General features: G+C 43.5%; 1 protein-coding gene across 2 annotated transcripts in view; it reads right to left on the bottom strand.

Moving 5' to 3' along the window:
* mura (ring finger protein murashka) overlaps window positions 1–27,681 on the bottom strand; it is a 195,311-nt gene that overhangs the window by 12,353 nt on the left and 155,277 nt on the right. For both annotated transcript variants that reach the window (XM_075876139.1, XM_075876140.1), the window contains 4 exons: window positions 22,961–23,309; window positions 9,357–9,689; window positions 6,881–7,063; window positions 2,427–2,551 (listed from right to left, as the gene is read on the bottom strand). In XM_075876139.1, the coding sequence (XP_075732254.1) occupies window positions 2,427–2,551; window positions 6,881–7,063; window positions 9,357–9,689; window positions 22,961–23,309 (990 nt within the window). The remainder of the gene's footprint in view (window positions 1–2,426; window positions 2,552–6,880; window positions 7,064–9,356; window positions 9,690–22,960; window positions 23,310–27,681) is intronic.

Here is a 27,681-nt window from a genome sequence, read left to right as displayed (position 1 = left end):
TTATCAGTGGCTGAAAAGAGCAGACAACATTTTTGCGGCAGTTTTCGGGGGTGCGATAATTACTCGAGGAAAACAAGAAATCGTATTTTTCTTGGGCGATGTGGGGGGTGCGAGAATTATGCGAGTCGAGGATTACGTGAGTAAATACTGTACAGCTTAGGACACCTTTATGAAAACAAAAAAGTTTGATGACATGACATACTTGGATTACTGAAATAACTGTCAGGAGTACACATCTGTCAAAATTTTCTGTGCAGCTGGATCGCCTTTTGGCATAAAACAAACATTGGGTAATGACACTTTCTAGATTAATTAAATACTTGATTTGGTGTCCTTTGGATACAATTTTTAGATTTCTGTGAATATCCGAATGGTTCCAATATTCGAACAAACAAGTAGAGTACTCAAATTCGCTTCAATTTGAATCAACTCATGGAAAATTTAGAAGTATTCGAGATGAACGAATAGGTGTGTATTAATCCGCATGTAACCACTTGTGAAGGTGGTTTCAATGCGGTGTAAGGGTGCTAAGCAGTGAACGAATTTTTACATGAGAAATCCACCCTGCCGGAAAGCCCCCTTCAAGTTTAAAGGGGCCACCTGCAACACTTTTTGAGCATGGTCAGAAAACGCTGCCCTACGGCAGTTGAGGCTACCGAGGAAACGAGAGCAAAACGTTATGGTGCAGCACGCGGCCTGCAATTCACAATAAATCTCAAAGTCAGCTAAATATAGCTTTCTCTTCTCTCGACAAATCACCGAAAATAAGCCCAGTAAGCTCATCTATCTGCCATTGGCCGATTTGAACATGGCCCGCTCAGCTGTTGCAGAGGTCCGTCCCCACGAGAGGCAGTCACTGGTCCACGAGTGCGCGCGCGATCACACTGAAAAAGCCGCATATTCGAAAAAAAAAATGCTCAAGGTCAAGAGCGACGTTTTTCGTTTGTCCCTCCCATCCCTCCCTGCTCAGCTTCCAGCGCTTTTGTCAGGAAGAGAGAATGCGATTGCAGCGTGTGACAAATCTTTGCGACTCCGCTCGTACTGGAGGAATTGAAATTTCTGCGGTGTTCAATTTGTGAGGTAATGCGCTTTTCCAGTTACTTTTCCATGGTTTCTCAAAAAAAGACATTTATTGCAGTAGCAATAACTGTAAAATTTCGACCAAGCAGGTAAATTTTAGGGTGCTTGCTAGGTGGAGACGTTTGCTCTGAATTTTATGGCGTATCGACACGTACTCCAGGCACATTTTTGCCATCGGTGTCGGGTTCCACGAGAACTATTGCTACTTGTTCTCCCAGCATGGAGAACAAAAAGTTGGCATATTATGCAGTTTATTTGGCAGTTGACTAGAATTAGCAACTTGGTTGCCTTTTTTTTTTTGGTATGTTGCAATGTTATTATAACAGAAGGGTACTATAGGAGGCAGAAAAAATTTTCACAGCTCTAAATACACTATTTTTTCGAGATTCATAATAAAAAAATTTGTATTACACTTCAATCCTAAAAATAATATCGCACAGTTGGCAACGAAGCCATTGCCTATATTCTTCTAGGTACCATTCCTAGATAGCACCATTCACACCAACAATCTGCTCATGCATTCAAATCAGTCACATGTTTGATCCAAAAGTGAAGATATCTCAGCAAGATGCAAGCTATACTTTCTCTGGCTGGATGGCTCAAAGACGATGAAATGAGAGTTGTAAGACCTTGAGGATATGTGCAAGGAAACAGTTTTCATATAAAAACTAACAACGTGAAAACCACACAAAGAAGAACTAGCACAACCAACAAAGCGCTGTTAAGATAGTTCTTCCTCCGCTATCTCTCAACATTTACCACGAACTTGCCCAAAGAAAGTTTAAGTTTTTATATAATTCACTATTTTAAAAATTTCATCGCATGTCACGAACAAAAAAAAGCCAACGACAAAATGCTTCCTGAAATAAGAGTAGACTTACAAAATTATGTTATCACTTAATTCTTTGGTTCACACAGCTGATTTGATGATTGATATGTGGGGTTTAACGTCTCACAACCATCATACGATCATGAGAGACACCGTAGTGGAGGGCTCCAAAAATTTCGACCACCTGGGGTTCATTAACGTGTACCCAAATCTGAGCACACGAGCCTACAACATTTCCGCCTCCATCGGAAATGCAGCCGCCGCAGCCGGGATTCGATCCCGCGAGCTGCGGGTCAGCAGCCGAGTACCTTAGCCACTAGACCACCGCGGCGGGGCTTGGTTCACACAGTCAACTCATGAACAATAATACAAGACTACTCTAATTGCTATTAAATCTGAATTAACACACCTTTAAAGCCAACTTCTACACAAAATTATTTAAAAAGCCAGACTAAAGTACATATGCCATGGTCGTGCTTATCTACTACTGCGGAGCTGTGGAACTAGGTGAACTCACAAGAAGTGCAGTAGGAAGCCTGGATGCGGTGGCGGCGGAGGAGGAGGAGGTGTAGCGGCAACCAGAGGAGCGCGCCAGCGGCGGCCAGAGGTACGTCGACCCTGAACTAAGCGCGGTGGATGCACCTATAAACGCAAAACACCGGGCATGGAAATGATTGTCCGAAAAAAACTGGGCACTGGAGGAGTTGCTAAGTTCTGCTGAATGAAGATGCCCATAAGAGCAACAGCAGGCATGTGACCCCCAACAAAAGATAACGAAAGAAAAATAATGAACGAAGAGGCCAATCTTCTGTAATAAAAAAATAGGGGGTGTTACTTATTTTGGTTTTTATTGTTTTTGTTTATTATATATCGCAGACTTTAGGTCCAAGAAAGTGGGCAGTTTCAGTAGGACATAGTTAAAATACAAAAAGTGGCATCACAAATTATTTGGGGTAGGTGCGTAATAGAGTTATAGCCAACAGAAAAACAGACACAGCAAACTACATCATAATTAATAATGTGAGTAATGACCTAATGAACAAAAAATGCATATCAATACTACATAATGTTTTATAATAACTGTAGGAATAAATACAACAATAAATACAAAACAACAACAACACGATCATTTTCACTGTTCAGGGCAAAGAAAAATAATACTAAATACATTAGCATAGAATAAAATGATAGATACAAAACGAAAAAGAACACTGCAATAAAAAGATATCAAACCTGAATTGGCGAGGCAATTCAATTTTGGCCCGAAGGAGGAATAGAGACTAAAAGGATGCCAGAATTATTTTGTTCCAATAAGAGATTGTGCATGGAAAGTATGAGCACTTAGAAGCATCTGTTCTGCATAAATAAGGTGTCATGATGATGCCTTGTGAATCTGGTTTATAAAGATGTCAGGTATGGAGATGGGTTGAGAAGAAGAGAAAGATCAATTCTTATCTGTTTTCGACACACGCTAAGAGGAGAAATGCTATTGGCTTTCACTGTACTAGAAGAACAGTCAACTCGACAGAGCTTGTTAAAAATGAACCGGACTGCTTTCGTCCACCTTTTGCAGGGATTTGATGTCAGTTTGAGTGTATTGATCCAATACTGCACTCGTGTATTCTAATTGAAATCTTAAAGAATAATAGGACAGTAATATAACATTGCTTGGGGCATCAAGATGCTTATGTTTTAGAAAGAGGAGCTTTCTGAATGCAGATGAGCAAATGATATTGCTTACAAGTTCAGACTGGTTGATTTCACAAGAGATCAACACGGGTACGAAAGATGATAATTTATATTTGAATGAGTATTTACTATTTTATGCACATACCATGCAGTAGCCGGAAAGTGGACTTTGTGTTTTATTGACTGCATAATTTAGGGGAAAAAAATTTCGAACCTAATCTTACAGAGAGACATAGTTTCATAGCATCTTGTCATTCTCGGAAGTTAACGACAATATAAAAACAAAAATAATGTTACAAAGACGATCTTTTTTAAAATAAATCTACACAAAATGAAGAGTGAAGCAGCATTGCTTGAAGCCTGTGGGCTGAAGCAAGCCGTTATTGGAAAAATTCTGAACAGGTGGCGTTTTTTTAAAGTTGTTATATTTATATTTAAAGTTGCTAATGCCAGGCCGCGCTGCTACCGCCGAAAAAAAAAAGAGAAAGAAAAGGGGGAAAAACTGATTAAACCATCCAGTGTTTCATAACTGTGACCTATTACAACACAATGTTTACAATATTGCCTGCCAATGCCGTTGCTGTACCTCAAATACATATTTCATTAAATGGCCTCAATCTTTCAAATTCGGAAACAGTTAAGCCTATTGCATAACTAATATTTTAAAGAACTCATCTTCGGTTGTTGTTGTTTTTTTCCATAAAAGACCCTCCCAGATCATATAAAAATATTATGAAGAGACATGTTGCATAATTTTATTTACAGCAAGAATACTACGGGTACGAGTCAGCTTTTCAAGGATGCACTAAGGCAATAAAGACATAACAAATCGGCCTAAATAAAGTGGGCTCCAGCTTATGGGTCCTTCGAACATGACCATATTTACGGGGGAAAAGCAGTTTCAGTGAACGAGAATGACTACTAAGCATACCCTTATAAAACACCTAAATTCACCCTTTGAAGTCGAGGCTTGAGATCCCTAACTTATTCCATCTTTGATCGATATGTTAGGTTTAACATCCCCAAACCACCATATGATTATGAGAGACATTGTAGTGGTGGGCTCCGAAAATTTTAACCACCTGGGGTTCTTTAACATGCACCCAAATATGAGCACACGTGCCTACAGCATTTTCGCCTCCACTGAAAATGCAGCCGCCGCAGCGGGGATTTGATCCCGCGACATCCGGGACATGTCTGGGACCTTGGTTACCGACATCCTCGCATGAGGCAGCTGTGACAGTCATCTGTTTTTAATGTATTAGTTCGGTACACTTAAATGGGAATAAGCTGCGAAAGGGACAACCGAAGCATAACGAATATACAAATTAAGTAACACTGCTTCTGCCGCCTTAAACAGGGGACTGTTTATCGGTTGCTTGCTCAACAATTTAATAATGCAAGCCCCCTCTTGGAGCCCCCTCCAACTTTTGATATCCAAGATTTCAATTGTAAGGAAACGGTAAAAATCTGCCATTTTAACGGGACATAGGTCAGTAAAAATAACAAAGCACACACCTCACTCTACCACTTAAGAATGGTAAGCTCGGGTCTAATTAAGCCGATATTTGAAATCGTGGCGCAAATGCCCATATGGCTGAAGAATGTCAAAATGCTCTATGCAAAGCAAATGACTTAAAAACAATTCATTATTTTAAGATTGCTTTAGTGCTTATTGTTACCAGGTGTTGCAGGCCTACGTTGTCAGTATCATTGGTTAACGATACAGATCATAGTCCTGTTTTGTTAGTGTCAACCCCTGCTGTAAGTGATCTAGAAGACATGCAGCGTTTTGAGCACAACATGGAAGAGGGCAGGGGGCCACTTCAAATGTTCATGTTCCTGTGCTGCTGTCTGAGCATTTTAATTAGTCGCTTTGTCTGCGAATATGTATGAATTGCCTGAGTGTGTGTCACTGTGTACTGTATTCAAAGCTGAGCGAAGCGCACCAGAAATGAGCCTTTACTTAAATGCATTCCTCAAAGTGCCCAAACTGCTTTTCCTCTGTAAATATGGTCACGTTCAAATTACTCAAAGCTTAAGCCCACTTTTTTTCAAGCCGATTTGCCATGTGTTTATTGTCTAAGTGCATCCTCGAAATGCTGAGACTCGTACCCGTAATATTCTTGCTACAAATAAAATATTGCAACATGTTGCTTTATATTATTTTTATGTGATCTTCGAGAGTCTTTTTGTGATATTTCATGAAAAATTGAAGGCTGTGTTTTCTAAATTATTTTTCAATATGCTTAACTGTCACCGAAGTTGAAAGTTTGAGACCATTTAGTAAAGTATGTATTTGAGATACAGCAACGGTATTGGCAGGCAATACTGTAAACATTATGTCGTAATAAGTAACAAAGTGTGCCTTAGGAGAAACAAATTTCAAATATAGCAACTATAAAAAAATGTTGCCTGTTCGGAAATGTTTCAAAAGCAGTTTGCTTCAGCCCACAAGCTTCAAGCAATGCTACTTCACTCGATTATGCGTACATTTGTTCGAAAAAAAGAAAAGATCGTCGTCGTAACATTAATATTTGTTTTTTTTTTATTTTGTCGTTAACTTTCAAGAATGACAAGGGACGAAATTCGTCCCTCCGCACAGAATAAGTTCGATATTCTTTCCTCCTAAATTATGCAGTTAATGAAAAAACGAAGTTCACTTTCGGGCTACTTGGTGAAAGGTGCACAAAATATAGGATACTCAATCAAATCTAAAATATTAATTTTCGGATCTGTGTTAAATCTCTCGTGGATCACCCAACTCTGGTGATAAGGAGCGGCATCTCGGAAGCCTGCATAGCAAGATGATGCCTACAAGATCAAAGGTGACTATACCCCATCAGCGTTTTCATTTGACGCCACTCATTCACTCAAAACAATTGTCTAGCATTGCCGTGAGATACAAAAGAAGTAGAGTACTGTTTAGCAATTTTGGGGGATTTCATTTACTGCTACTCACAAATAAAGCATGCATATGTAACAACACAAATGATCATTTTGTCACTTTATGTTCACCTAAATGAATTTTAGAAAATTTTTTCTTAAATAGATTCATCTGAAGAACTTCATTCAGCAATTAAAAAAAACATTTTTTGTATGCATTTCCAGGAAAAAAATCGACAGGTGAAGGATTAATTCATGTCAGTAATTGCGAAATCAGCCCCCTTTCATCTGATGTTGGTGGTAAAAGTAGTTGGTATTTCCTGTGAACTTGCACACGCAATATAAAGCTACCAGTACTAATTTTATTGGCAAGCCTAAGGAAAAACACAAACGAACCATGCATATGAAGTCCGCCTGAGGGGCCATGCTGGTCACAGTGTCTGGCAGGAGGTGGGGCATCGATGGGGATGACGAGTGCGTGCCTGGTGGCACGTGATGACTCATCTGGGGCGACATGCCTCCGTAGGCGCCACCGTTGCGCCGCTGCTCCGCAAGCAGCTCCATGTCTGGCTCCTGCGACTGCAAACGGCACAGGCAAATGCTTCTTAATGTAACAATTTACATAGGCACAAAAATGGCAGCATTCAAGGATACAGTTGCTGGCAACTGAAACCATTCACCTGACAACACAACCACACCTACAGTGAATGATCGAGTATTCACCAAGACACTCTGCCAATTGCTCTCAAAATCTTTCAGGCGAGTCGGTTGAATATCACTGTTCGAACAAGGGTCCATCAAAAAATTAAAGATGGCAAAGTTCCTACTGATCTTCCGTACCTTTTCATCTTGTGCACAAATTATGGCCAGATTATCAGAAAATAAATATACCGTAATAGGGAAGATATAAAAACTAATAAGCTAATTCCTGAACTTTTCCAGTTTATCTCGTATTTGTGGTTTTAGTTAATGCTCCTGCTTGCTCAGTTCGTGGCGGCTTCAGCACTGTAATTAAGATCACGTGCCAATCCTTTTTTGGCCATCTCGTGTAAGCGTCCTTGAGGTTGACATTACGGACCATTTCCCAGTCTTTGTGTGCACTACATATCTGCCCACTATTCTTACTTCTACTCTTCCAATGAATCTGTTTTCGATGACAAATCATTCTTAGAAGCTCTATCTAATGCTCATTGGTTCGATGTGCTTGACACCAAATATCTGCAGGCAGCCTTCTCACAATTTCAAATAAATTTGCTACTGCATTTTGCACTCCTGGTCTTATGCTCTATTTCTCTTATCCTCATTTCTGCACAGCATACAAATTTCTCATCTGCCGCTCTCTGAAACAGCTCTTATAGATGTCAAACACGATTCATAAATTCAAAAAAGCATAGAAAAGAATTTAGTTTAATAATGGGTAGCCCACACTGATCCCTATACTTTCAGAGTGCTATCAATTATTCTAGTTCGATTTAGCTTGTTAGCTTTAAAATGCTATTATATAGTTCTTGCCATAGAAATGTAATTTCCAGTATAACACATGGTTTATACTGTTATTTTAAGAGTCATTTTTTAATTATTCTTTATACTTGTTTTCTTACACTACTCATTAATACTTCACATCACTCTCCCACAGCACTCCATGCACATTTATTATTTGCACATCTTATAACCTTTAATTATAGTATCCATGGCAACAACCAACTATTCTTTGCACTCGATGTAGTATATAAACTGTTGTAACATATTTTTTGATGTGCAGTTTTAAAAGAAAGTCCTACTTTATCCCAATGCTTTGGAACCTCCTTCTGCACATTAACATCCTAGCTGTAACCTTTATAGTCATCTTTTAATCATCATAATAAATAAACAGGCCTCTATTATTTTCTATGTTGACAATTGTGTCCTGTTCCATTAAAACCTATTTAATTAGCCTACATCACAGCTATAATGAAAGCATGCCGTAAGTGTACGCATATAATGAGCAGTCACTGTGTAGCGAATGTTCCGAGCCGCTATGCAAGTATGAAGAATATATATACAATAGTCTTGGTCAAAACAAAACCAGTCTGTTCTCCAGTGAAAGATATGGCTGTTTTCATGAGACAGGAAGCAAACACATGCATTACAATTAACTGCAGCTGCAACTCAGAAGGAGCACGCGACAGCCCAAAACACACACAGCTGCTAGAAAATGTACCAGGGTCGCCATCTCACAGAATCCGTGTCGAAGGACCCGAGAGCAATGCCGGTCGTGCCATTAGAGTGTACTCGAGTTAACTATAGTCCATGGTTATGGCCATGCAGGTTTTTCATGACAATGGCAATTAAGGACCCCTGATGTTGCATTCCAAGAACTGTTTACTGCCCACCTTTGCCCCTTGAAAGCTGGGAACAAAAGGCAGGCTATTCTAAAAAGCCCGTCCTCACTGAATTTTTATTTTTGTATCATTTCTAACTATCAATATGGAGAGGGATGAGGGCACTATTATAAACCTTGCCCCCCCTCCCCCACTAGTGGAGAACCTAGCACATACCTATACTTGCAGTGATGTATTTGCAACATAGTTCTCCATGTAATGAATAACTTTTTGTTGTTCAATGTCCACTGATGTATCCCTACGCTCATATAATATCCTTATCAAGGAAGGGGTCCTTAAGAAAGTGAACTGTCAAGACTAGGACTAAGTGTGTTGTGCTCCTTTATTCTGCCTCTCCTAATTTGACACACCAGATAATTCAGTCCTTTCAGGTCTGAATTAACTGTGTTAACCATTCTTACAAGCTACAACCCCCTAAGATGCACCGCAACAACAACAACACCGAAAAAGGACATTAATTTCAAAGCAGCAGTGAATGAATAAATCCCCACCTGCGACAAAAGTGTGGCATGTTGTGGAGCCCTCTGGTGGGCGGCTAATGGTGCAGCAGCCATCATCTGGGATGGATGGATAAAGGCTGGGGCAGCAAACTGATGGTGATGGAAGCAGCAACCACAGGGTGCCACATGGTGGTGGCCTGAGGCAGCGAGCACAGGTGTAGCAAAGAAAGGTGTAAAAAGTGGCAGGTGGTAGTGAGGTGCTGCACCAGCACCCCCCGCAGCACCAGCTGCCCCCAGGGGTCCCCCACCGCTAGCCATGCTGCTGCTCGTGCTGCACACAGCAAAAGGCTGTGCAGGCACAGCTGGAGTCAGGGTAACAGGCACCTGTGCAGAGAACAGTGGGATGCTCAAAATATTGCCAGCGTCCGAAGACACCATCCCATAAGCCGGCTGGGTTACTTCAACCAACTGACCATCCTCATAAGCCATTTGACCAAATCAACATGGACATTTTCGGCCCTTTTCCTCTGTCAAAAGACAGCAACAAGTGGGTAATTGTAGCAACCAACTATCTGACACACTATGCAGAGACAGAGGCAACACCACCAGCCACGGCTTCTGAAGTAGCACAGACTCATGAGCTGCATCTTTCCCGAGTCATAGTGCTCCCTCTGCAGTGATAACAGACAGACAGACAGACAGACAGACAGAGTTCACCGTTCACTGCGCAGCTTACGGACGAAGTTTTTCAGGTAAGCAACAGTAAGCATTGAAAGACGGCTGCTTGCCATCCGCAGGGTAACGGACTTTTCAAGCGACTAAACAAGACAGTCACAAAAATGATCTCCATGTACATTGATGTCCGACACAAAACATAAGATCGGATTTTACCTTACGTGACGTTCCTTATAACAGCGCCGTTCAAGAGACAACACAATTAACACCAGTTTGCCTTCTCTACGGCCGTGAAGTTCAGCCAATGTTGGACGCTATGCTTCCTTGCAACTGCACCGATCAGTTGAGGACCGATGCCAGAGAATTCGCAAAGTGCACCAAGGAAGCTTGCCAGCTCACGCGGCTACACATTGGTCTGCAGCAAGAGGTCAATGCACGAGAATACAACATTTGCAACAGAGACATCTTACAGCACATGAGACCAAGTTTGGGTTTGGACTCCATGTTTGTCACATACATCAGTCCATGTAATGTGATATGCCGTGTGATAGACCTCAACTAAGAAGTGGTTCCGGATACTGCATCATCAACACGAACACAACGAAGACAACCGAGCTCTTACATAGTTCATGTTGAGTGCATGAAGCCTTACTTTGTGTGTTCATAATTTCTATTACAATTCATTAATTTTTCTTGCTTCATATGAATTTTGCTACTGCCATATTTCCTCATCATTGGTTGACTGTGCACGTGTCACATTTCACCATTTACATCCTTTTGCATTGCCCAAACTGCTTTGTTTTTTTTTGCAACAATCTCGCAGCATTGAGATGATGTGCTCCCTCTTTTTTTAAGGACATATTGCCACCTGCCTGAAGTAGCGGGTTGTATGCAAAGGCACAGACAACTAAAGAAAGAAGTGCACGTGTCGCCCCGCTCTGGCAAGCAAGCCAGACCGACACACTTGGCAAGAGCCCTGTTGATCAGCATTCAATAAACCTTGCCTGAACAGGACCAACGCGACAATGTCACAGCGTTAAAAAGAATAATGATCAACGGACTGATTCGTTTTCTTAAAATGTTATATTCTACTAAATTGACCAAAGGTTGAAAAGAGAATCATAAAGGAAACGTGGAGAGCTAAAAATTAACTGCAATGCCCGCTTGAAGTACTTTGAAGACGTATGTACCGACGAAGAGCACAGGCTCAACCATACTATCAATATTAAACAAATGCATTCTCAGTGCCACTTTTGAAGTGGATCTGGAGCTTTATCTTGACCAAGAACCCAAAGACAAAAGACATTCCAGAACCTGAGAAAACTCTCAGCTCAATACGCAGAAGAATGCCACAACCACATTGTCTCTGGAACAGGATACAGAACAATAGTAGATTAAACTAAAATATGCTGAGTAGACGTAGTCGTATCATTTTTTTCTTTTATACTCAGCCAGATCCAGAAACCAAACTTAACCTACATTTGGTGGCAACAAGAAGTAGATTTTGGTTTATTTCATTAAAACAACACTCCTGATCAATGCCCAATGGTACAAAAGTGCTCGAAACAGCGCTGGCTTAAGGTCACTGGCCAACCTGGCCGACGTTGAGCATAGGTCGGCTGCCAAAGCCTACCTCCGTATGGGGAATGACACTGGCCTCACGTAGGCAGGTATGACCACCGACGTATGGCCGACCACCTTTGCTTACCTGGCCGAGTGTCAGCCTCTGTAAGGCCACGTTCGGCCGGGTGAAGATTAGTATACGGCCAACTGGCGGCCACCAGAGCGTAGCCCGGCGGGGTGGGGGGTTCTAATCCCCTCTCAAACGCTTTTATAATTTGCATGTGTAGTGTATCGTACACATATGCAGGCAAACCTACAAACACACACACGAAAATGTATAAAGTATGGTTGCACCTCCCCCCACAAATAAAATTACAGATCACGCCAGCAGCAGCGACTGTAGTTCATACATACTATGAACTATAGGAGCATCAATGAAGCTCACGTCACAGATACAAGGACCTAAATCTTTTTTTATATACTAAAAATTTTTAGACAAATTCTTTGGGCGAACGCTGATGACAACTCGTGGATGCTCTATCAACGACGCCTGCGCGATTGGCTGCTTTCTTTATCCTGGGCTTGACCAGCCATTTTTTGACAAAATTGTGGACGTCCTGCATTGATGCACAAACATTATCATGAACAGCCTGCAAATACAACAAAATCAATAAATACAAGAAAAGTCAAGATGAGATCAGCCAACAAGGCTTTAAAGCACCACTCCGAGATGTCTTCGACAAGTTGTCATGCTTCCAACCTAATAATTAACTATGGTGGGAGGTGAATAAAGGTGCAAGAGACTCGTTTCTTTATTGTAAAAAAACCAACTGAAAATTCAGCCAAGCTAAACATAGGTGAAACAGTTTTTTTTAAACACTAGTGTAGACATTATGACCTAACCTAAAGTGGTCGAAAAATGGGGCTTTCCATCAGTGGGATTACAACCCACTGACCTTGGAAATACATGTCTGATACTCTACAAACTATAAGCAATGGAACTCTCAATTCAGTGAGAGTAGATGCTGCAATATTTTCAGCTAAAAATGATGGGATCAGTTTTATAGTGTGCAAAAAGGTAAAATAATCACTCATTGAAAGGTTGTGCCCAAATTTAGCTATGCGTGCAGTGTTACAACCGTAGAAGTTTCACAAACCATGGCAAGCTAATGCTATAGCTCGAATAGTGGGGCAATTTACTCAGATACTGCGACACAAATACTGCGCTTCTTTTTAAAACACCCCATCAGGTTGGTGTCAGGATTTCAGTGATCAAACTTTGGTTCTGTATTGAGTCAGAGAATTATACAACCAAGCTTGCATCTCTCATTAGCAGCAAAAGAAACAAAAACATGGCCGGGATATTGTACCCTTTCCTGTTAAATATCTTTTGCTACATGTGCCATTTTAAGCCTCACACAATCGCTGCATGGGAGCGCATTAAAGGCAGGTGGGAATGCCTCCGCCGTGCTTTTTTGGCAGTCACGGATGGTTAGCACCCTAAATAGGACACAAAATTCTGCTTTCTGTGTCGTCTTAACATTCCTTTTACCAAAAATAAGGGAATATATACTCACCGAGCTTGAAACCACTGCTGTCACCTGTCAAACCAGCCGCCCAAGTGGTTGCAGCCGCCACTACTATTCCGCAGATGCGCATCTTCATCTAGACCACAGTCTATCCACAGTGCATTTTAAAAAAGGCGGAAAAAATTCAATTTATGGTTGTGGAACAATTACCGTATTTACTCGCATAATCCTCGCACTTTTTTTCCCAAAAAACCCATGGAAAGTTGGGGGTGCGATAATTACGTGGGGAAAATTTCCCGCAGAAAGGTACAGTGCAAGAAAAAAAATAGAAAACGGCCAGGAATTGCAGTTTTTTCACAAGCAACTAAAAGCTTCAAAAAGTGCTGATACAAGGCTTACCTTTACAATGAAACTACATGTTCAACCCAAATCAAGGTTTATTTGCACAGACTAAAGTCACTAGCTAATAAGTCTCTTCGGCGAACTACTCAGAGCCCGAGTCAAGACTGCCATCTTCGTCGCTCATAGCAGCGTCATCGGACTTATCGCCAGCTTCAGCGTGGTCTCCCTCGTCGTTTTCGTGGACCACGTCGTCTTCCGTCCCGTCCAAGGCGTTGGAGATCCCAGTCTTTTTGAAGCTGCGGACGATAATTTCTGGCGAAATCATGGACCATGCCTCAATTACCTAAGAACAAAGGATCTCTACCGACGGCTTCTTTGTCTTGCCCCTGGGAGTCATTGCGTGGTCGCCTTCGGCCATCTATTCCGAATACAGCCTCCGAACATTATCCTTGAACGGCTTGGAGATCCCAGTCTTTTTGAAGCTGCGGACGATAATATCTGGCGAAATCATGGACCATGCCTCAATTACCTAAGAACAAAGGATCTCTACCGACGGCTTCTTTGTCTTGCCCCTGGGAGTCATTGCGTGGTCGCCTTCGGCCATCTATTCCGAATACAGCCTCCGAACATTATCCTTGAACGGCTTGTTCAAGGATACGTCAAGAGGCTGCAACTTCGAAGTCAGACCGCCTGGAATGACAGCGAGGTCAGTCCGCAGCTCTTTCAGCTTCGCCCGAACGGAGTCGACCAGGTGACCGCGGAAGCTGTCGACAACCAGCAGCGACGGGTAAAGAAGTGCTCCAGCGCGTCGTCCCCAAACAGTTTTTACCCAGTCGACCATAAGGTCGGCGGTCATCCATCCTTTCTCCTGTACACGCACGTGTATTCCAGGGGGAAACTTGGCCTTCGGGAGGGTCTTCCGCTAAAAATAATAAATGGGGGCATCTTCTGCCCGTCCCCTGTTACGGTGAGCATGATGGTGCACCTCTGCTTCTCGGCGCCCGTCGTTCTAATACGCACACTCTGCACACCCTTCTCCTCCACCGTTGTGCTGGGAAGCATGTCGAAGTTAAGCGGACTTTGATCCGCGTTTCCAATTTGTGAGAGCAGAAAGTTCTTTTGCTCCCGAATCCTCATCACAAATCGATGAAACTCGATGACCTTATCATCGTATGCCGAAGGTAGCCGTTGACCCAGAGTCGTCCGTTTCCTGAGCGAGAGTCCACTTCGGCGCATGAACCGTGTGGCCCACCCGTTGCTCGCGCGGAAATCTCTCGCCGGGATGCCTTCCTTCCGGGCAATTATGCGCGCCTGATTTCTCAGAGAAGAGGAGGGTGTGTGGGGTGTTTTCCTGGCCGATGTGTTTTCTCGGCCCCTTTGTTAAGCTGGTCCCAGCGTAGCAGGAGAGTCTTCGTAGAATTTACCCGGTTGCAATGGGCACGTGGGTTTCATCAGCATGCATGATGCATAAGAGATGGCGCTAGGCTAATGGGTGCTATTTTCATCATTGGCTCAAAGCAGCAGACGACATCTGCTGCTGCGATTTTTGGGGTGCGATAACTACACGAGGAAAAAAAAATCGAATTTTTGTTGGCCGATGTTGGGGGTGCGAGGATTACGCGAGTGCGAGGATTATGCGAGTAAATACGGTATACTATCTACTTTTGGTACACTTCATTCCAGACTCACCATCATGGCGTCAAGCTACCGAAGCTGCGTCTGGAACCGTTCAATAGTGAGCTATCCGCATGGCAGGCCTTCTGGGAATGCTACCGTAAAGCAGTGCATGAGAACGAAGGGCTCTCGAAGATCGAGAAGTTTCAATACCTAAGGTCACTGATCATGGGACAAGCTACGACAGCAATAAGAGGAATGCAGGTGACAGACGCTTGCTACAAGGATGCCATCGAAATATTGCAGAGAAGATTTGGAGACAAAGAATGAATTCAACAAGAACTTATGGCAAAATTAAGAGTTCTTCCCAGCGTAGCTTCAAGGGAGGACGCACGCAAGCTGCGGCACTTGTACGATCACGAACAGGCACACATTTGTAGTGAGGGGATTAGGCATAAACTTGTCTTATTCGGCAATGTTAAGTGTCGTCGCCCCTCTCGGAGCTTCCTAAAGAAATGGTTGTGGATTTCCACAAAGAATTATGCAGAGCCCGCAGCACAACGTCATCGAGTCAATCTCCAGAAGATACAGATGCAACATAGACATCAGGGGTAGAGAGCAGACTAACAGACACTCTATATAATTTCTTCTTGTCGAGACAGAAAGCAGAGAACGACGCGCAGGAAGCGGCCATGCCACGAAGGAGAGCAAAGCCGAAGAGAGCGGAGGAAAAAGTAAACAAAACCGCACGCCAAGCATTGCGGTGCTTAGCATGCAGCCGATGCAGGGGAGGAGGTCATTCTTTTGAGAGTCGACGAAACACGAGACACAGTCCTGTATGGCACGGGCCAAGCGTTGCTTTTGCTGTACGTTGTGGGGGGACCAGTCAAAACAATGCAAAAGGAAAGTAAAGTGCTCCCAATGTGACAAACACCATGTATCTTCAATGCAACAAACCCCGACTGGCAGAAAGCAAAGAATGATCGTCCACAAGAAGTCGTGAAAAAAGTTACCGCTACTAATGTACACGCGGCCGCTGAAAAATAAGCAAACAAAGAAGCCACTCTGCAAATTTTTCGCACTTGGGCCGTGGGCGGTAACCAATGTGGATATATTCGTGGTGTTTTGGATGGCAGCAGTCAGAAGACATTCATTAGAGCAGACGTCTTTAAAACGCTTAACCTGTGTGTTTTGAGCATAAGGACTTCCACCTAAACACCTTCAGAACGACGGCTGTGTAAACGAAAATAGTCTGAATCGTTGAACTTCCCTTGCGGAGTCTATACAGCGACAGTGAAACAACCGTTGAGGGCAAAGAGGTTCCTTTCATTTGCAAAGACATGGCATCTGTTCCAGTTGACCTTGCCTTCGTGAAAGAAATCGAGAGTTGTGGAGGACTTATCAAGCTCATTTATCTAGGAATGCCAGCGGTTCCAGGAATCGCTCAGTTGATTCGAGCAGATCATTTGTGGAAGTTGTTGCCAGGAAAAGTCCGACGCTGTGCAGACGACAACGGTTTAGCAGCAATCGACATAAAGTTTGGTTGGACATTCCAGGGTCTGTTCAGCTTCAACAGCTCTCTGAGCATGGTGCCAAATATTTGCATCCTAAAGATTGGTCTAGGAAGTGATACCAAAGAAGAAACTATGCTACAAAAGATTTAGGAGCTGGACGCCATTGGAATCAGCAATGAAGAGAATGTAAAGCATGACTGCGACAACTATACTCTGAGCAGCATGGAGACAAAAGGTGACCGCTATGAGGTGTCACTTCCATGGAAAGAAACTTCCAGCAATTTGGCAGATAACCGAGAAATGGCTATGAAACAGCTGAGAAGTTTAACAAAGAAGTTGTGCCGGCAGCACAGAGCCCGTGGAAGAATATGACATGGCCATCAGAAGCTACATCAAGCCAAAAGAGTAAACAATGAAGTAGCATCTGAGCACTTATACTATATGCCTCACTAGCCGGTCATCCTAACTCAAAGGCAACGAAACTTTGCATGGAATTTGATGCTTCTTCTCGCGCAACAGAACAGTCGTCCCGAAATGAACATTTGGATGAAGGGCCAAAGCTCATTAGCGACATGGTACGTATTCTGCTGCGTTTTCGCCTACACCCGGTTGCTCTCGTGGCAGACACCGAGAAAGCTTTAGTCAAAATCAGCTTAGAGCAGGGATGCTCTAAGATTCCTTTGGTACAGCGAAGTACTCAGCAATCCTGATGTCCTTCCAAATATAGAGAAATGAAGAATTCAAAGAGTACTACGGCGAGCCCCTACCTGCTAAACGCTGTTTCCCTTCGCCACTTGGAAAGCCAGGGCGACAGTCTTCAAGAAACAACGTGCTTACTCAAAGACTTTCCACGTGGACGACTTGGTATCTGGAGCAACTGCTGAGGATGAGGCGTTCAAGATAGCTTCAGAAGCTAACAAGATAGTGACTGATGCTGAAATGTGCCTAAAAAGTGGTCATCCAGTTCCGAAGAAGTTAGGATGACATTGGCCAGCAAAGCAGCACATCGAACGAGCCACAAAAAGTACTGGGGCTTTTGTGGACACCGACTAAAGACGAGATGTCCATATCAGCCGCTCCCGTTTTGATCATAGCAGTCAGCACAAAATGTGCAGTCCTACAGGCATCAGCGAGGATCTTCGACCCTTTGGGACTAGTAGCGCCTTTTGTGGTACGAGCTAAAGTGCTCTTTCAGTGCCTTTGGGAGAGAGGAGTTGGCTGGGATGAGCAACTGTGGGACGATCTAGAGCAAGAGTGGAACAGCTGGTGCTCAGATTTGGCTAACTTGAAACAGCTTTCTTTCTCCCGTTGCATATGGAGATTGCGAGGCTAACCGTCAGCTACACATATTTTGCTATGCAAGCCCAAAAGCTTACAGTGACTGTTTGTACTTATGGACGCAAGATGACAGCGAAAAGATGAACTCAAACCAAACCTTCAGCGAGGTCCCAAGTGGCCTCGCTAAAGGCGATGTCTCTACCCCGGTTGTCCTAATTGAAGTATAAATGGCTAAATACCTTCATAGTGTCCTTGATCAAATAACTGCAGTGCATTTTTGGTCAGATTTAACGATCACACACTGTTGGGTAAGAGGCATGGCCAAGCAATGGAAGCAGTTTGTCGAAAAAAAGGTGAATGAAAGAGAGTTTAAGCAGCCCAGAAAGTTGGAGGCATTGCCCAGGTACCGATAACCCCGCTGACTGCCTGACACGAGGGATGCGTGCCGAGTACCTCGCAGATAACACGCTTTGGTGGAAAGGCCAGAATTGGCTGCAACAAGAGTTTGCAATTCTGGCCCCCAAAAGAATTTGATTCGTGTCAGAGCGATGAAACTGACAACGAAAAGAGGAAGAAGGCAGTTCAGTTACATACAGGAATAACCGAAGTGACCCTTTTGCTACAGGCATGAAAGTTCAGCAGTTACCCATGTCTCCTTAGAGTGACTGCGTGGGTCTTGACGTTTGTAAGAAGCTGCCAATAGCACAAGACAAGTAACACAGTATATCTCACAGCGGATTTAATTCAAAAGGCCCGCAACCACTGGATACGACTTGCTGAAAGCAAATACTACCAGCTTGAGATTAGAAGACTTTCTCGGGGAGAGAGCCTGGTGGTGAAGTCACCAATTGCACAATTTCAGCCTTTCTTTAACGCACAGGGATTGCTGCGCGGGAAAGGGCTTCTTCAATTTTCGAAAGTATCCGAAGACGTGAAGCACCTAATCCTTCTGCCGAAAGATCATGTCGTAACTAGATTGACGGTGGTTGCAGCTCATCTTCGAACTCCTCATGGAGGCGCTCTGAGCACCATGTCTGAACGGCTCCAATGTTACTGGATTCCATGTTGTCGGCAGCTTGTGAAGAAAGTAATATCACGATGCCCTGTTTGTGCAAAGCATCGACTCAAACCGGCGACCGCTCCTACGGCTCCTCTTCCAAGTGACAGAGTGAACAGCAGCAAATCTTTTCAAGTAGTGGGATCGACTTCGCCAGCCCTCTTTTCACCAAAAGTAAGATGTCAAACAAAGAGTTGCATCGCTTTGTTCATGTACTTAAAGTTAGTTTCCAGCCTCTCAAATGAATGTTTTCTGTTGGCCCTCCAACGCTTCGTGGCACGCAGGGGTCTGCCGCAGACAGTTTACAGCGATAACGCTTTGACGTTCAAGAAGGCATCAAAAGAAATTCAAAGAAATTCACCTCTATCGCAGTGGTGACATTCAATACTACTGCGGCTCTCAGTGCATCACGTGAAAATTCATAGTAGAAAAGGCAGCTCGATGGGGAGGTTGTGGGAGTGAATGGTAAAGTCCGTGAAGGTATCCCTTCAAAAAGTTCTTGGGCGTCAAAGCCCGTTCTTTGAGGAGCTCACTACAGTTTTGGCGAACGTGGAGGCAACGATAAACTCGCGCCCGCTTACTTATGTGGTAGAGGAGCCAAGTGAGGCATTAGTGCTGACACTATCTTATCTTGAAACAGTTTCCCTGCTTCCACGTCAAGTGCTGTTCCCACTTCTACATCAGCTTATATTAACCAGCACTGGAAGTACCGACGATCACTTGTCAACGCCTTCTAAAAAAGATGGCAAAAGAAATACCTGCTACAGTTGCACTCAGCCCATCTAATACCGTCAAGACAGGACAACTTCCTCACGGTAGATGACATTGTGATTGTACATGAGGACCACACCAAGCCACGTATGTGGAAAACAGGAAGAGTCAAGTTTTCAAAGGCCGTGACAGAGCAGTGCGTTCTTGCACCGTAAAAAATTGTCCACTGGAATCACTCTGTGACGTCCGGTACAACTCTTCTTCCCTTTGGAGACACGTGTAAAATGATCACAACTCATTTTCGGGGGAGGATGTAATAAACCAGGACAGCTTCAAGAGCCAGACGATATAACAATCCACAAAAGTGTTTCTCCAAGAACTCGAAACTGTGAACGAAAACGAAACCGTTGACAGAAGAGAGCCAGACTCACCGTGGAGTGCGAACCCAGACGGGAGAGAGTGCACTGCCTTCATCCCGCAGAGAGAATTTGGTTGGGTGGGGCAGTCTGAACAGTGAACATGATCAAAGAAGACGTGCATTTTTTTGTACGTGTAGACCTCAATTATTTCGAACTAACTAATCAGTTAAAAGATAGACCATAGCCCCTTGCATAATATATATTATTCAAACTCCGAAGGTACACCAAAATGTTACCTCAATTCAATCACTTTGAAAAGTTGGTCAGAAAGCATTTTGTTTGGACACATTAAGTGAAATACCCATGCCTAATATATGAAAGTAAACGCCTCAGGAACCACACGATAGTGGTTGTTTTTACAATCCTACAGTAAATTTGAGATAACCGATACCACTTTAACATGAGCCACTGTGTTATCAAAGGTGACAAGAATAAAGCATAAACCATGTTTCGAATACCATTAAATGTTACAAAAATATAGGATGCAACCCCCCAAAGAAAACCGGCAACGCAATATTACATCTTTATCTCTGCTTGGTGCAATGCAAACACATTCTCATAGCAAAAATAAGAAGGTAGCTACCTCTACCACGCATGTGGAGGTCCTGCTCCTCACATCTAAATGGGGTATTGAAAAAAATATGTGTGTCACGGTGGTAACATACACTGGTCAGTAACAAGAACAGGTACTCTACAAGTGCCTTTGTGTCTCAGGAGGATATGTGTGCTCCCTTAAGCACTTCATGCCGAAATCTGACATTAGCCTTGTAACAAGTATGCTAAGACAGTAGTACTCACAAATGCATGTCATTGCTCCTTAGACCATGAGTGCGCGGTACGCCTCTTTTACACCACTACTAGATAGACAAATTAACAGACACCAATTTATACTAAGCTAATTGACACAGCTTGACAATATGCAATCTGAATTTGGGTGCCATCCATAACGCAAATTGGCAATGGCCTAAACTGTTCCTCATCACATACTAGTGCAGCTCGGCCGGAGTTAACAGGTGCAGCACGAGCCCGCATTGCAGCTACATCAAGTGCATAGACAATATAATATTGGATACACGCTACCACTGTGCATAGCTGCATGCCACAACTATAGCATAGAGCAGATACCAGTGAGCATGACGTGTGATAAGAATCACCAGCTGAATGTCACATGCTCCAATAAGTCTCTGTGGGTGAGGTACAATAATAATATTGGGGGTTCGATGATATGTGGGGTTTAACATCCCAACAATATCGGGGGTTTCATGTGTCTAAACCCTCATATGGCGGGCAGTCATGGAGAGCTCAAAATATTTTTACTATGTTGTGTTCTTTAACGTGCACTGACATTGCACAGTGCATGGGCCTCTACTATTTCACCTCCACCAAAATGCGACCACTACGGCCAAACCGAGACCTTGGGGTCAGCATGTGGATGGGCACAGCTAAACCTCGCTGCAACAAACATCACAAAGTATCTATCTTTTCATTGTTTCCATGTCTGTAAAACCCCATGTATTATAACTTCAATGTAACAAAGGGCACGTGTTCGTAATTTCTTTATAGCAAAACTTCATTGCTGCCACAAAGGATGACAAATTGAAACATCAGCCGGCGCCAGTGGTCAAACAATTTTTGAAGCACATTTTTCAAATTGTGCACCATGCAATAAGAGCAGCCACCAACGCCGAGCAGAGTTTTCTCCAGCAGTGGCTCAAAGGTAAGGTAGAGTCTCGAGTGTTCTCCTCCTCACCTCTGGGGTGGGCAAGACAACAAAGGCACTGTGTGTTGCAAGTCCTCCTCGTGCATCCCTATTCATTTAGCGCAATTTTTCTCGTCATCAGCATGTTAGCACAACCCACACTATACATCTGTGCTGATTTTAGGTTTTGTTACCGCCGCAAAGCACGAACAGCCAAAGGCTGTAGTGTAAATGCAACTATCTCTCACTTATTTTGAAAGTGCTCTTCATCATTAAAGAAATAGATGTTGCCAACAATGCATAGGAGCGTAGTATAAGCTACCAGTTTATATAGCCTTCATCCAACTCAAAAGCATGAAGTTGCTTTTCTAAATGATTCATGTCATACGAAGTTTGAACTTCAAAATGAAAAACCTCTAGCAAACCCAGCTGCTTCATAACGATGATTCATGTTTTGTTTTTGTTTTATTTTTTAACAAAAATATCATGATTGCAGTGCTGCAGTGAAACAAAATTAACAGGTTATTATGCCACCATTTTACTTCAATATGTCTAGAAAACTGAAACAAATAAGTAAAAAGAACGTTCTTTACTCTCCTACCTTTACTGATGTTTTTATGATTGTTCTTATCAGATCCATATCTAATGCAAGTTACTTGCCCAGTATGACCAGCCCATGACAACTGCAAGAATCGGATGGGCTGGCTGTGTTCACTTGAGAAGGTTCACGTGGTCTCATAACGCTCTATTTTTTAATTCCAGGACATAAGCAATGGACACAAAACAATAAACAGAAAAAAAGACAAGCAGAAACTGCATATGAATGAACCACTCTACTTTGAGTTGACCACTTTTTGTTTTGTTTGCACTGTACCACGGTTCATTTTGTAAATCAGAGACCAATGGCTAGAGAAGAAGTTCAATGCACTGGTGTTTTGTAAATGTACTTCTGCATAAACTTGCATGTTGTTCAGTTGCATGGCATACAAGATTGTCATGTGCACAGAATCTCAGAGGCCACGCAATATTATGCTAGGAAATCAGTTTCAGTTAAGTACCACTGGCTTTAGCCAATAATTCCAGAAATACTGTTGCTACCATGAGAAAAAAGCCCCACCCACCAGCTAATTCAGGCAACAGGCCCATGCTGCTGGAAGAAGAGGGTGGGGGGGGGGGGGGGACAACAACACTCACTCAGACTGAAATATATATGTGCAAAATCCAAAAATGGCGAGCAACCGCAGCCCAACAAACCTGTGTCAAGTCGAAGACAAAGCTGGGTGCCTGAGGGAAAGCTTGCACAGGACTGGCAGCACTGAGCAAGGTGCCCATTGATGGCTCCCAGGCCACGCGCACAGCACTGGAGGCCCCAGTACGGGGTGGCGTTTGTTGTCCACCTGCCGCACCAGCACCTCCATGGTGGTGATGATGACCCACGGGGTTACGGTGAGCCATGGGATGATGCAGATGTGGCTGGAAGTTGCGCTGCCGCTCAGGTGACGGGAGGCTTGGCCGCCAGCCATGCTGTGGCACAGCTTGTGGTGGTGGTGGCGGCGGTGGCGGCGGCGGCGCCTCGCGGTACAGAGGCCGGCGCATACTGGAGCTGTGAATGCATTTGCTTCAATGAATGTGCTCTCTGAAATTTAGATTAGTGCCATAGAGTCTAACATAACCAGATCTAAGTCACAGGTACAGCAGGCCATAATGTACAGCAGTTGTTCTTTTTCCTCCTTGCTTTCTCTATTTTTCCCTCCCGTTTCCTTGCATAGGGTAGCCAACCAGGTGTGACCTAGTTGACACTCCCTTTCCGTTACCTTTTCCCCTCTGTCATTCAAAGGTTCAATTAGAAAATAACAGAGCTTATGAGAAACAATGCAAAAGAAGAGAAAAAAGGCTGGGAGCTTATCAAGAACAAGCTAAGGCAAGTAGACAATTTGAATTCTGCATACTTTTAATCAAGCTTTGAAACATGGGTTCAATAGGCTACCCATGTTTCAAACCCAATCCACTCTTTTTCGACTTAAATCATTCTTTCTCAAATTTCTGCAGATGCCTTTATCAGCCATCAAAAAATATAACGCATTGCACAAGTGTATAAGCTCAATCTGTCTGCTGTCAGTGCCACATGGTTCACTGTGAATGAATTGTCGTCTAGTGACTCTGACGATTTTGATAATTTCAGCCACATGCAGGATGCAGAGTTTCCAAACCCAGCAAAATGCACTGACTGATCATGATAACGCACATTGCAGTGCAGTTGGCTTGCCGATGCTGGGTGAAAAAAGCTTTAAAATGACATGCGTATCCAGGCTCCGGTGGGTGGAGTGTTAAAAGTGCGTGCTCAGGAGACTGGCTTGTTGGTTGACGAGTGATCACTGGCTTGTTGGTTGACGAGTGATAGGAACAGTGTTTGAAGAGCACCTGAATTTAACCGTGACAAATCGTCCAAGTATTGTAACGTATTGGAAAGCAGTTGTGCATTTTTTTTTATAAGTGTAGATAATCCACCAGATGCATTTCTGCGTAGTTAACCTTCTCTCTGCCTGTCTCTTTTCTTCTTTTAAAGGATATAGAAAATTATGTGCGGGCAACTCCATAAGAATAAAGTGGGCAGACATCGACCTATTTGCCTCTGTGAGGCTCAGCAGATGGAGTGGAATAAGTTTTGTTTACACAGGATCTCTGTCCTCATGCTAGATGAAAAAGAATTATCTGACTGTATTTGGTTTAAAGGGACGCTAAACAGAACATGTTCACCAGCATTGTTATCACACTGCCTACCAACAAGCCCTCAAAAAACCACTTGTGTCTTGATAAATCGAAACAAGGGCAAAGAAGGAAGACAGCAACATTGCTTGCAGTGACATTAGGAATTCAAAGATAGAGACCGCTAAGGCCTTATTTTTATTGGGTCAATAAAAAATTTATGAACTACATTATTTTTAAAAAGAGCCCGAAATTGAGGATGGCAATCTTACTTCTGCCAAGGTACTGCAACCCACTTATGATAAAATAGTTTGCAATCATTCAAGACGTTGCAGTGATGTTTGGCATTATTGAGATTACAAAATTTGACCGCTTTTCGTTCAGTAATCAATGTATTACACCGAAAATTAACATTCATATAGAAGTGCTGAAGATGTCTATCGGATAGCCTTAAGTGTGTTTAGAGCAGTGGACTCAAAACTCCTCTCAGTGGACCGCAGTCGCAAAATTTGTTCCTGCAAAGGCCGGCACAGTGAAGAAGGTCAGAGGCAAAGTCCGAAATGTCGGCAGACATTTCCATTTGAAAGTGAGCATTTCCCACACGTAATACACGATATGTAATAAGAATTACTTAACCAATCACTCAAAAATTGTACTGTTACAAGACACCACCTCTAGAACTGCAGCAGTCACGTCAGGCATGCCACAGGGCAGCATCCTAGCACCCATACTGTTCACAGTATTCATTAATGATCTGCCAGTCGCAACAAAAGTAAAACTTGGGCTCATTACAGACGACTGTATACTTTACCAATAAATTAATCCTCCTGCCCATCACCTAAGTCTTATAGAGCACTAGAAGATGTACACAAGTGGGGGGAAAAAATGGCAAATGTTTCTAAATATTGGTAAATGTTTTTCCATGGCAGTAGCCCATAAAAAACACAGGTCCAACTTTTCTTACACTATGCAAAACTGCACTGCACCTTAACCACCATCTCTAACCAGAAATATCTAGGAATAACGATTTCAAGCGATCCGAGCTGGGATACGTTCTCACATTGGTAACATTACTAGCACTGCCCTGAAAAGACTTTTTTCTGAAAAGACACCGTAAGCATGCACCACCAAATATCAACCTAATATCTTACACAACCCTCGTCCAATCTGTACTACAATGCGTCAGCCCTGTCTGGTTCCCATGATGATGATGGTGATGATGATATATGGTATTTATTGGCGCAAGGGCCATGTGAGTGCCATGGGCAATGATGAGGAAAAAGCAATGGTGCTTATTCAAGTAATATGAACGAACAATGATAGTGTTGCACGGCTGTAAAGGGGCCTAAAATTCCACGCCCTGAGGCGGCTTAAAACTAAAAAATACTAAAATGATGGCGGTGACGTGAAACGCATGGAGGTGGAATAAATGACAATATTGGTGGAGAGGGCCGTCGCAGCCGCAACCTCTGTACAGAGGTCGAGCTATGAATCAGCTCGAAATATGGGGCGAAATCTGTGGACATCTTTTAAAAACGTAAAAAGTGACTGAAGTTGAAAAAGTGGATCCCTGTCGATAAGCATGACAGGATGTAGTGGTAGCTGCTGTCGGTCGGGCAGTAAAAAAGCATTTTTTCCTCGAATCATCTAAACCACTACACTGAACTAGAATGTGGAGTACCGTAAGTGGATCTCCACACCTCTCACAGATGAGTTGGTCATTGCCAGACGAAAGTTATAGAATGTGTAGAGTGTGTGTGTCCTATCTGCAGCCTCGTAAGTGTAACTTGTGTGTAGCGTGATCTGGACACTGGTGGATAATTTCCAAGTATCGGTTTAATAACATGTAGTTTGTTGTCTGTTTGTTCTGGTTGTTATCCCATAGGCGCTGCCAGCACGCCCTGAGCTCCCGTCGTAAGAAAGGTTTCATGTCGTGTCGGACCGAGTCGTGTCGGACAATAGGGAGTCTTGAATAGGGGCCTCAAAAGTTTGGAGCCCCAAAGCCCTTTGTGTATGCTTGCTTTGGGTCAAGCACAAACTAAATGTTTTCGAATAGGGTCTGTGGCACTTTGGATACTCACCCAAATCTTGGTCATGTCACTTCAGTGGGTGCCATTACGTTTGTCTGACCCAAAACTGCTGGGGCAAGCTTTAGGGCTCCCGCTAAATTCGAGAAATGACGTCCCCAACCGAAAATCCAAACGTGGCTTGGGTATTACGCATGTGCAGTGGCCTTGACGCTATTTCTTTGGGGCCCCAAACTTCTGGGGCTTCTATTCGAAAACTCCCTATTATCAGTGGTCTGTACCCCGTTGTTAGTTACGCAGTGTTCTCCTGGCAGTTATTGTATTCCTAGCAACATTTACGAAACCTTCTGTTAGCCACTGGGCAATGCTTAGAACGAGCGCATATCCATGTGTCGTGCAGCGAATGACGTGGAACGGAACCACGATGAACGCCTAGCACGTCAGTAACGGTTTTGCAGTGCTCTTGCTTATTGTGAAGATGGACGAAACATTTGTTCCCCGCAGGGCGCATGAGGATGTTATGTGCACATGAATAGTTTTGTGTTCGATGTGTGTACAGTAACAGCTTGCATGTGCACATTAAAACACCTTTTCTGTTTCACTTGCTATGCATGCCCCCAGCATGGTTCTCGCAGCGTTACAGCAACTATGTTCCAGTGTCACTTGCACCATGCTCAGTCAACGCGGTTGCACCATGCTGACGCGGGCGAATCTTACGTGGCGCACAGGCTCGGTGGCCATGCGCAGCGTAGGTCGCCTGAGAGACGGAATAAAACCATAGAAGGCAGCGCAGGGCTGATCATGTTGTCTGTACAGTGCGTGAATTAATGACGTGAAAACACTGACACCGCACTCATCGTCACTGCACCTAGCGCACGTTCTCTTGTGCTTACTTCGTTATCGCCGAGCTGTTACTCGCTGTTAATACTCAGATTAAATGATTTCGCCAACGGTGTCACGCTGGCCCACCGTGTTGAGGCACGCTCCGATGGTTTCGGTTCGCCACAAAGCCTGTGCTGGGCAGTGCACGTGGTTTTCGCGCTGGAGAAAGTCGCGCCTTCTGCTACCCATTCAGATATAAACACGGAGGAAGGATCGAGTTGTTTCCTTCCTTCGTGTTTCCTTTTTTAGGCACTGCGCCATGCTCGCTACCGGGCTGCACAAATTAGGTGCCATCTTTCTCTTCTCACCACTACCACCACCACCAACATGAAATGTAAACAAAAGAGGAGAATTCACCCA

Source organism: Rhipicephalus microplus, chromosome X, assembly GCF_043290135.1.
Source record: "Rhipicephalus microplus isolate Deutch F79 chromosome X, USDA_Rmic, whole genome shotgun sequence".
NCBI lineage: Eukaryota > Metazoa > Arthropoda > Arachnida > Ixodida > Ixodidae > Rhipicephalus > Rhipicephalus microplus.
The sequence above is the reverse complement of the archived record's forward strand: the minus strand, read 5'-3'. Positions and strand labels throughout refer to the sequence as shown.